Source organism: Salvia hispanica, chromosome 4, assembly GCF_023119035.1.
Source record: "Salvia hispanica cultivar TCC Black 2014 chromosome 4, UniMelb_Shisp_WGS_1.0, whole genome shotgun sequence".
In the NCBI taxonomy this organism is placed as follows: Eukaryota; Viridiplantae; Streptophyta; class Magnoliopsida; order Lamiales; family Lamiaceae; genus Salvia; species Salvia hispanica.
The window spans coordinates 55731718-55745653 of NC_062968.1; the positions used below are offsets into that span (position 1 = coordinate 55731718).

General features: G+C 35.5%; 1 protein-coding gene and 1 long non-coding RNA gene across 2 annotated transcripts; both read left to right on the forward strand.

Annotated features, from left to right (window-relative positions):
- The first annotated feature begins 1390 nt into the window (after nucleotides 1-1390).
- On the forward strand, nucleotides 1391-4606 carry LOC125218944 (probable LRR receptor-like serine/threonine-protein kinase At3g47570). Its single transcript, XM_048120759.1, has 2 exons — nucleotides 1391-4053; nucleotides 4140-4606. Exons 1-2 carry the CDS (start codon nucleotides 1401-1403, stop codon nucleotides 4490-4492), a joined length of 3006 nt encoding a protein of 1001 aa, XP_047976716.1. The 5' UTR covers nucleotides 1391-1400; the 3' UTR covers nucleotides 4493-4606.
- A 7804-nt stretch (nucleotides 4607-12410) lies between these two features.
- LOC125223805 lies at nucleotides 12411-13921 on the forward strand. Its single transcript, XR_007176782.1, has 3 exons — nucleotides 12411-12555; nucleotides 13183-13247; nucleotides 13676-13921. It is a non-coding gene; the product is annotated as an uncharacterized LOC125223805 (long non-coding RNA).
- The last annotated feature ends 15 nt before the right edge of the window (nucleotides 13922-13936 follow it).

The window sequence follows — 13936 nt, forward strand, 5'->3', positions numbered from 1 at the left end:
CATAATGGTAGATAATATCATTACATGAAAATCTTCGTATAGAGGCCTAATAGTCTAAAATAACTAATACTTACTATTTTAAAAATTTATATATCTAGATGGATTTTGCTTTTGCCATATGAAAAGGGCTATAGAGTGGCCATTAACTCATAAAAATATGCATCATACAAGTCACAATTTAATAAATTTTTATGTTATTGTTTTGACTATCATTAACATAAATTCTTGTTGGGGATAAGATTTTGCGAAAAACGACATATTTGATCATATTGGACGCGCATTGCTACGGATAAAAGCAAGTTGTCAAGTGTGAATAGAACTGTCAAACCATATCTATAAGTCACTAACATAGGCCACTATAAAATATTAAATGAATATAATTTAAAGCAGTAGACTTTTTTTTTTGGTTAAAGTTTGAAAAACTTAAAATATTCGAAGACCGTGTATGTCCATTGTAAGGTTCAAACTTCAAATAAAATAAATTTAAATCAAATGAGTTCCCGTTTGAATAAGTCCCTTCAAACATGTTCAACAACTACAATTTTTTATGAATTATGTAATGATAGTTGAGATTGAGAAAAAAAAATTCTACAAGTAAAAAGTAATCTAATTATGTACACCAATATGATAAGTAAATACTAGAGAAAAACAAAATTATAAAAATATGTTTAAATACAAACATATCAGGATATTATAGTTGAATAAAATTGTTAGTAATATGATTGATATTTGAATTTAGTTTTAGTATATTATACTGTTCACAGTTCACAAATTTGATCGATTACGACTCTACATTTTGTACATTTAATTAAGTGTAAGCTTTAATCCACTTCCATTTTTTCACATTTCCCCATCATTAAGTCAATTACCCAATCATTAGACTTTAGATTTCACCTTTTCCGCATAGTAGACAAAAATGAAATATTCCCTCCGTCCTATAAAAACAGATCATATTCTTCTTTTATCTGTCTTAAGTTCTATAAAAATAGATCATATTTCTTCTTTTATCTGTCCTATAAAAATAGTCCATATCTATTTATGATAACTTTTTTTCTTCTTTTCTTTTACTTTATTATTAATGGTCTCACACCCCACTGCACAATTTAACGACTTTTCTTGCTTCTCTCTTACTTTATTAATTACGTATTAAAACTCGTGTCAACTCTAAAGAACCTATTTCTATGAGATAGGAGGGAGTATATTGATCTAGTTAACGTCATTTGCATAATTCAAAGTCAATGTATACGGTTGTCTCGTCTCCACCTAAATTTCAATGAATCATGAATGAAAGCATGAGATTCTACTAGTCCACAAAATCTAAATTCAAACAACTAATGAAATTAATTATAAATATAAATTTTCAACTATGAACATGAATCCACATCTTTATCCTCTCATTCATGAGCATGGCAAACTTGATGACATTTCTTCCTCTATCACTCTTCTTCTTCCTCACCCTTCTTCCACCTACAACATGTTCCACCAACCAAACAGACCAACTCTCACTACTAGCCATCAAATCCAGCCTCCAAGATCCACAAGGAGCTCTCTCTTCATGGAACCAAACACTCCCCTTATGCAGCTGGAGAGGCATCCAATGCCGCGACAACAGAGTCGTCGCCTTAACCTTGCCCTCTCTAGGCCTCGTCGGAAGCCTCTCCCCGCACATAGGTAACCTCTCTCTTCTCACCAATATCACCCTCAGAGATAACTCTTTCCGCGGCCCAATCCCTCCACAAATCACTCTCCTAACCAACCTTCAGCTTCTTGATATAAGAAACAACTCCTTCACAGGTGAAATACCAAAAAATATCTACAACTGCACCAGTCTCGTGCGGCTTGATTTCACATTGAATTCTCTTTCCGGAGCCATACCTAATGAATTAGGCCTCTTGCCAAAACTCGAAATAATATCCTTTTCAAGAAACCACTTTTCCGGGCTTATCCCTTCCTCCATTGGTAACATAACTACCCTCCAAAGGCTGTCTTTAGGATCATGCAATTTCTCCGGGGAGATTCCCGAGTCACTCGGCCGCCTCCCCGGCCTTGAATTTCTTCAATTGAGTGAAAATAACCTCACTGGTAGCATTCCTCATGCTCTGTTTAACATATCTAGTATTATATATTTTGATGTCTCTGTTAATAGTCTTGAAGGAGTTATTCCTAGTATTGATGTCACACTTCCTAACATTGCTGTTTTACTTCTTGAGGGAAACTTATTTAGTGGGCCCATCCCTAGTTTCATTTCTAATGCTTCCCTGATTGAGTGGATTGTGTTGTCCACTAATCAATTCACTGGACCCATACCAAACCTTGAGAGGCTTCCCTTAATTCAAGATTTCTTTTTACATTCAAACTTGATTGAAGATGACATGAGCTTCATTTCATCACTGACAAATTCAACCAAGTTAGAGCGTTTCGATGTTAGTGAGAACATGTTGAGTGGTTCTTTGCCGGAATCCTTAGCCAATTTGTCTGTTCTTGTGAATATGTTTGACATACACAAGAATCAGATACATGGAAGCATTCCTTTAGGAATTGGAAATCTTGTCAATCTTGATGTGGTTGATCTGTCTAACAATCTTCTCGATGGCCAAATTCCCGTGTCAATGTCAAAGCTCTCGAAGTTGCATAACCTTTTTATGGGAAGGAATGGATTTCGAGGCGAACTGCCATCGTTGTTTGGAAACATGACTCTTTTGAGTCGAATCCAGCTGAATGGGAATGAGCTTTCTGGAAATGTGCCTTCTAGTCTTGGCAGCTTCTCCAGCTTGCTAGAGTTAGACCTCTCGGGAAACAAGTTCACTGGTTTGATCCCTCGAGAAATCATGAGACTTTCGTCTCTTTCCATTGTGCTTAATCTTTCTCACAATGCGCTTGAGGGCTCTATTCCAAGTGAAGTTGGCTCTTTGAGAAATCTCGCGGCTTTGGACTTGTCTAGCAATAGACTGTCGGGAGTGATTCCCACCTCTTTGAGTAGTTGCGTTAGCTTGCAACGCCTCTACCTCGATGAGAATCTTCTTCAAGGTGAGATTCCTGCAGGAATGAGTTCTTTGATGGGCTTGCTAGAGTTGGATCTTTCGCGGAACAATCTGTCTGGATCAATTCCCTCGTTTTTGGAGAATTTGAAGCTTGAGAAGCTCAACTTGTCCTTCAATAGGCTACAAGGAGAAGTTCCATCAAGAGGAGTTTTTACGAACTTAAGTTCAATTTCTCTTGATGGAAACCAAGGTTTTTGTGGCGGAATTGAAGAGTTAAAGTTCCCTACATGCAAAGGAGTCGAATCTTCCAAGGCAAAACTGTCTACTTTGTGGAAGATCTTGATCCCTATAATGGTTATTGGAGGATTGTGTATTGTGATTCTAGTATTTCTCAAGTGCAAGAAAACAAAAGAAAGTCCTCGTCCCATTGTTTCATCGGAGGATGCTATCGGTGGCCAGCTATTGAGGCTTTCTTATGCAGATCTCCTCAAAGCAACAAATGGATTCTCTGAGAGTAACATGGTTGGTTCTGGGAAATTCGGGTCGGTTTACAAAGCTGTTCTCGATGATGAGAAAGGCATAGTTGTAGCAGTCAAAGTGCTTAATCTTGATGTCAGAGGGGCCTCAAAGACATTCATGGCAGAGTGTAGAGCATTGGGAGGCATAAGGCATAGGAATTTGGTGAAACTTGTAAGTGTATGTGATGGTGTAGACTTCAAAGGCAATGATTTCAAAGCATTGGTGTATGAATTCAAAGTCAACGGGAGTCTAGACAAATGGCTTCACAACAATAAGGAAGAAAGTGGTGAAGATTTGAAGAGTCTTAGCATAATACAGAGGCTTAACATTGCCTTAGATATTGCTCATGGGATTAAATACCTTCACTTTGGTAGTGGCTCGTCTATTATCCATGGTGATTTGAAGCCGAGCAACATTCTCTTAGATCATGACATGGTTGCTTGTGTTGGGGATTTCGGATTAGCTAAGATTGCCTCAAACATACTTTCTTCGACGTATGAAAGCAACACGAGTTCCTTTGGGATCAAGGGTACCTTAGGCTATGTCCCTCCAGGTATATTCTTGAATGATATATTCGAATTTACTAAATGATGACTTTTTAGCTTGGATCTAACTCTTTTTCTTATAATTTTTGTGCAGAATATGGCACGTTTGGCTCGATTTCTATGCAAGGGGATGTGTATAGTTTCGGGATCATCCTTCTAGAGATGTTCACAAATAAAAGACCAACAAATGATTTGTTTGGTGGTGAGGTAAATCTCCACAAATATGTGAGCTCTGCTTTATCACATGGGTTAATGGATATAATTGATCCACAATTAGAGATAGGAGGTTTGAAGATGGAGTTTATTGGTAGGATTTTGAGTATTGGAGTGTCATGCTCAAAGGAGAATCCAATAGATAGAATGCCAATTACTCTTGTTGAAAACGAGTTGGCTGACATTCTAGCTCAACTACAACCTTTTTCTTTGGATGTGTGTGAACTAAATTAGCTAGTAGTTTTCTTTTTTAAGCCTTATTTGTATCTATGTTTATATTGACTCCTTTTATTTTGTAGTGATTTTGAGTAGAACATTCGTATATTGATCTTGCAGTTATTGTTTCGAGATTTATGTGTACTAACTACTAAGGGTTTGGATCCCCTGTTATATTTTGTTGTGCTTGAAGCACAGCAGGAGCTGCTCTTGCACACAATCGTTTTTTAAAACAAAAAAAAATTTACTATTTTAAATAATATTTTAATATTATAATTTATTATTAAATATAATGTTGTGTGTAATAGCAGCCCCTGCTATGCCTGGAGCCACAACAGGGGATCCAAATCCCAAATCCGTATTACTGATGCTCTTAATTTTTTGTCTAGAGGTTTAGTACCAAAAAAAAAAAACGTTCATATAGATTGGAATAATCCTTCTTTGCTGAGATTGGTTCCTTTGCACATTAATTTGTATTGGTCCACTTTCATTTCTGACTTATATTAATATATCAAATTAATCGTATTTGGAGCACTTGTTCAAGAGTATTTTATTTAAATCCCTTCGTATTATCGTCACAAACATTGAACGATTTTAGTTAAGAGTTTTTTGACATTTTAAACTTAACAAGTACGGTGTACCGGGACACTATTTAGTAACAGTCCAAATTAAAATTAATGACTAATTTGGTGATGTTTTAAACACTTTAAAATTCGGGGCTTCTATCACATTTTTCAGGAATAAAAATTCTGTGATCCATATTGTCCATAGGGTGTTTAACCAAATCATAACTGTATAAACCACTTATCTCCTCAATTTCTCTCTCTCTCTGTAATTGTAATTACTTGAAGACAATACTAGACATTATGTCCGTACCATTCAATTTTTACTCTTTTTTTATTTGGAGTCACATGCACCTTTGCTGGTTGCATCCATGGGTGATGGATATTGATGCACGTTTTGAGTGCCCAAATTGGCGTTGTGGTATATTCAGCCCACAAAGTCCATTTATTTCTAAAGGAACGATTTTTTTTTTTTTGAATAAATTAGTTGTTTTACGATTGGCCCGAATCAAATATAGCCCAAGATTGATTAATTTTGGAATTGCCTGAAAATTGATTGAATTTTCCTGATTAATCGTAAAGTTTCTCATTATTTTCTTGTTGGGTAAGACCATCTCCAACCGTACTCCATAAATGAGTTTTGAGGTAGAAATCTTCTCCAACCATCCACCAAACTCAAACCCATTTTTAGTGTTTTTTTTGAAACAACACCAAATATGGTGTTACTGCAAATATTCTGTGAGACAAAAACCAAAAATGGTGTAAATTTTGTGTAAATAGTTGGAGTAAAACTACTTTTTGGTGTAACGTATACTCAAAAATGAGTTTGAGTTTGGTGTAGATGGTTGGAGTAGACCTGCCCAAGGTTTACCGAATCGACGGTTAAAACCGAAACCGTAACCGCCGGTTACGGTCTCGAACCGAAACCGTGAGAATTTACCCGAACCGAAACCGTTGATTTTTGAACCATGGTTCGGTTCAAGTTCAAAATTTTACAAACTGAAACCGTGCCGGAACCGCAAAAAATCGGCGGTTCGGAACTGTGAAAAACGTTCGAAAAACTGCCGGTTCGGAACCGTAACCGCGAAACACCCTCGCGGTTCAGTTCCGGTTTAATAATTTCTAAAATCGGAACCGGCGATTCCGTACCGTAACCGCCGGTCCTGAACCTTGGGCACCGCTAGGTTGGAGATGGTCTAAACAAATTTCTTGCATGAAAATCGAAGAAAATAATTAACGTAAAGTGGAGTAGTACTAATTATCAAATCTTTACCCTCACAATGGAATTTATAGATTATTCTGTAAGTTTATGTTGGAACATTACTTATTTATGTATCTAAGAGTACAAAGTTAAATATTTTAATTTGAGAAAAAGCGATCATTTTTTTATTACAAGAATATAGTTATCAAGAAAAATCATAAGTTCAATATATTATATGCACTACCTGATGGGTTAGCCCAAAAGATAATCCATGTGAGTTCAATATTTTATAATCATTATGGCCATATAGGCTAGCCCAAAACAAAATGGGGAGTCTCATCTCTTTTTATTTTAATTCTTTCTTAATTCTTATAATTTGCAAGTGAATTTTTATTTATCCATCCTGATTAAATTAATATGAGAATAATTTAAAAATACGATGTTCATAGATATGTTCATTTAAAATTAAAAATTACATTTGCAAAAATTTGAAAATTGCACAAAATATTTGAATCATCTTATTTATACAATATATGTTGTTCACATATAAAAACCACAGATTAATGGAGACGTATATAAACTCATCACTCAAATTTCATAACACGCGTATGGAAATTTCTCGCTAACTACTCCCATCGTTTTCTCATTAAGAACTCTTTAATGTCCTCCAAGAAAATCAATTGTTTGAAAAGTTATACCCTCTTTATTTCCTAAAACAGGAACTTTGAAAAGTTATACTCCCTTTATTTCCTTAAACAGGAACTTTGAAACAACCCAAATTTTAATATAAAATTAGTAAAAATTATTCCATTCGTCTCACGTTATTTTAGGCATTTTTTTCGGCACGAAATTTTAGAAAATTGTGTTTAATTAGTTAAATAACGTAAAATAAAGTAGAAGAGAGAATAAAGTAAGAGAGACGAGAGAAAAGTAAAAGAAATAGAAATAACTCAAGTAACTTGGGGCAACTCAAAAAGGAATACGACACTTGAGAAGGAAGGAGTAAGAAAAAGAAAAAAATTACTTCCTCCATTTCTTCGAGTTGAGGCGGAACTTTTCGGCACGGAGTTTTAAAAATGAATGTTAGGTGTGTTAAATAAATAGATAAAAAAGTAAGAGAGAGGAAAGGTAGAGAGAATAAAGTATAAAGTGAATAAAGTAAGAGAAAGTAAAGTAAGAGAGAGAAAAAAGTTACCATATAAGGAAACGACTTAACTATGAAGAAACTTTCCGAAATAATAAAATGACTCAACTATAAAGAAACGGAAGGAGTAAAATAGAGTAAGAAAACTGGGGAGAAAAAAAAAGTGAAATTAGTGTAAGTGATTCGTAGAGTCTATTTCTTAAAATAAAACTTTTTTCTTTTAGGAAACAGACTAAAATAAAAGAATTACTACTGTTTTTAGGACTTTGGCCGGATCCACACATAGTCTGCTAAAGTCCTACACAGTTGCTTCTTGAATTTTAATTAGTTGCTTCTTGAATTTTTACAAGTGGTCTAATTATATAAATCCCCAATACATTGCTTTAGGTTTTCTACAAATTCACAAATGGTTTCCAAAAGGGTCAAAACTATGGCCCTTTTCTTAGTTATGGCTCTTCTCATTTCCTCACAAGTTGCAGACGCTCGACAACTCAATCGATTTTCACGTAAGCACTTCTTTTCTTTGAATCAAAATTTCTGAGGTAATTCTTTGAAGTAGTGATAGGATTCAAATTTTGAAAGAATGATTATTAATTAATTACATGATTTAATTCAGATAAAGAAGGTGAGAAGATGATCAGAAGTTATGCACGTACTGGATTCGAGTGCCCGAGAGGATGTTGTTATCCTCCCCCTGGCCGCCAACGAGCCGGAGATTGCCAATGCTGCTGATAGCCCAACACTCACGTTGCCAACCAACCTATTCTGTTAATTTTATGTAATTTTATGCTGCTAAATTAAATAAATATAATAAAGGAAAATAAAGTTCGAATATTTCTAAACGTTGGATTTATGATTCACAATTGCCCGAAAATCTCCTGACTAATTATTTTTAATTTGAGATTTTAAGATTTTAATGTTTGCAAAATAATTTTAATATTCTCAAACCCCTAATAAAAAATCCTTTAAACGTTGCTGTTAAATATTTATCAGAACTTTACCTCTAGCGATGTAAATATATATGTAAAGTTATATATTAAACGATATTAATTTATGCAATTCGAAGTTAAAAGTCTTCATTTGAGACGACACGATATAAACTTTTTAATGTTTATAAACATTTTCACAATGATTGAAATTGAAACTAATTAGAAAAATCAATTAATTATGTGAAAACAAAAACCGCTGTTTTTTCACAAACGATGTCATTATGTTTTTAATATTAATTAAAATATATCAATATATTTAAACTGACATGATTTTATTGTCATAGTATATTTGATTTTGACATAATTATTTTGATTTAACCACTATGGAACAATTACAAAAGTTGAAAATGTGTGATTTTATATTTTAGTTTTGGTTAAGATCAAATCATACCTCATTTCATTATGTTTTTTTCATTAGTTCGTCCATCAAAATTACTTTTTATCTATTTAGGTAAATTTCTCTGTAATAAAGTAATTTTATTTTTCTATTTACTAGATTTTAAACATTTTTTCTCTTAATTATCCCTCAATTTCTAATTTTGCATTAAAATCTTTTACGTTCAATTTTAATACTATTTTCCATCTATGAAGATGGAAATGTTAGATTTTATTGAAACCATTTTGACCTACCAGACGCAGCAACCCAATGAATTGAGGGATTATGGTTAAAATCAACTCATTTTAGCCTAAAGTAAAGAAAGCTCGACTAACTCGACCGAATAGATTGAAATCGAGAAACATGATCCGAGTGATATTCTTGATCATAAGGGCCTCCGCAATGGGGCGGACGATGTGACGGACGATGTCGTCCGTCGCATCGTCCGCCACTGTGGACGAGGCGGACGATGGGTCACGGACGATGCGACGCGGTTTAGTTTTTTTTTTTTTTTAATTTTATTAAATTTTCAAAACCTATATGTATCAAATTCACTTCATTCACACTTCATTTTTCTCACTTCACTACCATCAAATTCACTACATTTTCAAGCAAAATGGATCCGGAGATTATCCGAATAGTCCGATGTTCGGTGGTGCACGATGGCCGGGTACAGAACCCGACGAATACCGGTCATTCGACACCAACGCCGAGTACGATCCCGACTTTTCCACCGACTCATACGGGCTGTCCGATTTGGAGCCGTCTCCACACCGCCCCTCCGCCGCCGCCTCACCTCGCGACCGGCCCGCCGCCGCCGCCACTTCCGGGTCCGCCACCAAGAAGAAGCGGACAAAGACACGAGCCCAGAAGTTGCCTACAACGGAGGTGTGTGAAGAGTTCGCCCCGGGAAGGACGAACTACTCCGACCCCGAATCCATCGTCTTGACGAGATGTTGGATTGATGTTTCGGAGGATCCGGTGTACGCCAACAACCAGAGGGTGACTGCATATTGGGAGCGCATCGACGAGAAATACAATGAGGCCAAGCCGGCGAACGCGTACAAGCGCCACAGGGAGCAGCTCCGCAAGCACTGGGATCAAATAAAGAAGCAGGTAAATTTGTTCGCGTCGGAGTACGAGAAGTGCGAGAGGGAGCAGGGCAGTGGCGAGAGTCTCGCGGATGTGCGGGACAAAGCGATGCAGTCGTACATTTCATTGTACGGCGATTTCAAGCACTACCAGTCCTGGGCGCTCTTGAGGGACAAGTAAAAGTTCATTGGTGGTGTGATTCCCCAATCGACGGCGACGAGGAGAAGGGCGTCGAAGCGCACCTTCAATGATTATACAAGTAGCGACAGCGGCGCGTCTCCGATGGACCTCAACAGTCCGGTGTTCGAGGATGAGAGTTCCGGCACACCGATGTCCTCCCGGCGTCAAGGCTGCCAAGGGCAAGGGCAAGGCCACATCCTCCTCCGTCGCGCCGCCTGAGCAAGCCCCGTCGCCGACCCCGAGTTCAACGCCGTCCGCGACTTCGACCGCGGCCCATGCGTACGCGGATTTGGCGGCCTCCTCCGACTACCGGACGTTGTTGGACGCGCACAACACCCTCATGCAGGCGACCAACCCGGCTCAAATCGAGGGCATCCAGCGGATGATCGATGGCCTCAGCCGCAAGTTGGGACTTCTTTAGACTAGCCTCCTTTTTTTGTATTTTCAGCTTTTTTTTATTTCTTATTTTGTAACTTTTTTTTTAATTAAGTAAAATTAGAATTTCTAAAAATTGTGTTGTTTTTATTTGTTTAATATTTTTATTTACATTTGCAAACATAATAAAAATATAAATACAAAATAGTGAAATGCTTAGGGCGTCGCTTAGGGCGGGCTATAGTCCGCCCACTGCAGGTGGAATAGGAGGAGGATGAAATGCTGACTTGGCGATGCATAGGGCGTCGCTTAGGACGTCCCATTGTGGATGCCCCAAGTACAACATTATTATAGTAGACGAAGAGCTTATACCTAATGTATTTAATATTAAATGATACATTTCGTTTGAACACGAAATTTAACAAGTTAATTGGATAGATAATAAGTATGAAAGTATATAAAGTAAGAGAATAAAATATTAGAGATAATGGAATGTGATTCGTACTTCTATTCTATTCATTAATTTGTGTAGTACAATAAAGTGAAGTGGAAAACTAGATAAAAATGTAAAGAAAATGCAAATTAATTCATATCTTTATTTTATTAATACCTTTATTCTATTCCGTCATATAAAGAGATAGAGGTATTGTTTTATATTTTTTTGCTAGAAAAAAATTTACTCATTTAAAGAAGCAACCGTCTATCGGTAAACAAATTGAAGTCAAATGACTATTACTATTGTGATGCATTTTTATAAAATTTATGTTTATTAATTTACCAATGAAAAATGACTTTGACTACTTCTTCAAAAATGACTTTGACTACTTCTTGGTTAATAATTAATGGGGAATGGTAGAAATTCATCATCTAGTTTCCCACAAAGTACTCCCCATCTTTTTCTAATCAAAATTTATACTTAAATATGAATACGTTAAGTTACCCCATTCAAAACTAAAATTTGCTTCTCTCAGTCATAAGATAATAATCAACCCCTATCATCAATTATTAATACTCCAATAAGGTACTTATTCCTTAGGATTTCTACAAATCCACAAATGGTTTCCAAAAGAGTCGAAACTATTGCTCTTTTCTTAGTTATGGCTCTTCTCATTTCTTCACAAGTTGCAGACGCTCGACAACTCCATCCATTTCCATGTAAGCACTTCTTTTTCTTTGAAGTATTAATCAAAATTTCTCAGGTAATTCTTTGAACTAGATTGGTGGAACTTGAAGGAATAGATAGGATTCAAACTTAAATTACTTTGAAGGATGGTTATTATGATTTTATTCAGATAAAGAAGGTGAGAAGATGATCAGAAGTTATGCACGTATGGAGTCACATAAGTGCCCCAGAGGATGTTGTTCTCCTCGCGATGTCCAGCAACAACGAGCCGGAGATTGCCATTGCTGCCGTTAGCTCATCACTCACGTTACATTTTCTGTTTTATGTAATTTTATACTGTTAAAATAAATAAATATAATAAAGGAAAATAAAGTTCGAATATTTCTAAACGTTGGGTTTATGATTTACAATTACTGAAAGTTTTCTTATTATTTTTTTGTCAAACATATTGACTCCATATTTAATTTGATTAAGATTTTAATGTTTGCAAAATAATTTTAATATTCTCAAACACCTAATAAAAAATCCCTTTACATTAAACTGTAGAAATATTGTAACACTCCGGAAAATATAGTATTTAAAATACTATATAGTAAGAAAATTTTGTCAACTTAGAACCAAAGTATATTTTTTTTTGGTTAAGTTCTATGCATTTAGAGACATCTCATTCATAAGAAAAGTCATGACCTTAGTTGAGGATCTTTGTTGGAAGGTAGAATTTAGATTTAAGGAAGAATTGTTGGGATTGACTAAAGTTTCTTTCATGATAATTGGGCCTGATTTATGTTGCAACTGAAGCCCATTTGATCTAATTCTTATTTATTCTAAACCTTAGGCCCAATTTTATATTAACTATAGAAATTGCTCAAACTTATCTCAAGCTACCAATTAGTTTTAAACATTTGGAAGGCCTCTAACTTAGATTAGTGTACTGAGTGTACATATGTAGAGACGTGAGTGTTTAGTAGAGAGATCAGAATCAAAACCTTAGAAAAAGAAGGAGAAAAGGAGAAGGGGAAGAAAAAGAAAGATTAAGAGGTATGGATTATAATTTCTTCACAAAGTGGTCATCGTTTTGCCAAACAAATTAGTTAAATCCCATGAAATTTGTACCACAATTCTTCCTCTTGCTGTATAGGTTAGATAAGTATTCCCTGTTTCTGGATTTTGGTCTAAAATTTTGGGAAAGAAAGGGGAAAGGTCGCCGCTGTGCGACGCAGCAACCTGTTCAACCCTTTCCTTATGTGAAATCATGGATTTTTCGTGTATTTTTATATCACGTTGAACCTATTCTGATAGGCTTCGAGAATCTTGTCTCGGGTCTTCATTTTGATATTGTTTGATTTACCGTTTTGCTGTCGAAAGTTACAAAAAATGAAGGGAATAGTTTTGTTATGCCAAAAAATAAAATTTATAATTTGACTCCATTTTAAGAGTTCACTGGGTTCTATAATAAAGAAGTAAATCCCTTTTCATTTTCTTTTGATTCTTTTTGAATACTCTAAACTCTCAAATCAAGTCAGTAGCTTGACTTAGTTTGTCAATATCTCTTCCGCAGTTCGAGACAAGCTTAGCTGCAAATGATCCCATCTACTAGGAAATTCCTAACTTATGTCATTTATGGACCTACACTAGAATTCTAAGTTAGAATTACAAACTTTGTAGGTCGAGACGAGCTGGCAGGATAGGAACTTTTCACACATATTGCACTGTACTCTGAGATCGTCAAGGTGGGTTTTTCTATAACTCAAAACCATGTTTTAAAATGCCATGTGAACATGTTAACTGTGTTTATAACATTGTTTACAAAATGATTGGGTTTTTCTATAACTCAAAACCATGTTTTAAAATGCCATGTGAACATGTTAACTGTGTTTATAACATTGTTTACAAAATGATTGGATATTTGAGACTTCAGGCAAGAGGAATTCCGAATTTCAAGCATAGACGGTTTACTTTGTGACTAAATGTCTAGATAAGTAACCGTAAAGTATTCATGTGATCACATTGAGTCTCTTATCCAATGAAGAAGGGTAAACTTTGTTATAAAGTGTGTTTATCGTTGTTTATTTTTAAGCATGAAAGTATGTTTGAACGAATGTAATACCCACTGAGTGTTTTCTGGCACTCAACCCAAATATTTTTCAAATGGTTTCAGGTGCTGGAGATCAAACTGGGTGAAGACTAGCTGTTGGTGTGGATTTAATGGTGACCACGATGTTATGTGGATTTTTGCTTAGATCATCCTTAAACTTGGGTTTGGATGCTACCAATTAAATATCCTAGCTACTATTTTGTAAAAGGAAGAAAACAACCAGTTTGAAACTTAGGGACCTAGTTGGCTAGTGAGTTGTTAGATTGTATAAACAAATATTTTGGTATGTATAGAAAGGTTGACTGTAAAGCTTTTGAATACGTC

Excerpts from the sequence above, each read along its gene's own strand:
- LOC125218944 (XM_048120759.1), top strand. The coding sequence starts at position 1,401 with ATGAGCATGGCAAACTTGATGACATTTCTTCCTCTATCACTCTTCTTC. Across the intron at positions 4,054-4,139 it reads CTTAGGCTATGTCCCTCCAG|AATATGGCACGTTTGGCTCG; the intron begins GTATATTCTTGA and ends ATTTTTGTGCAG.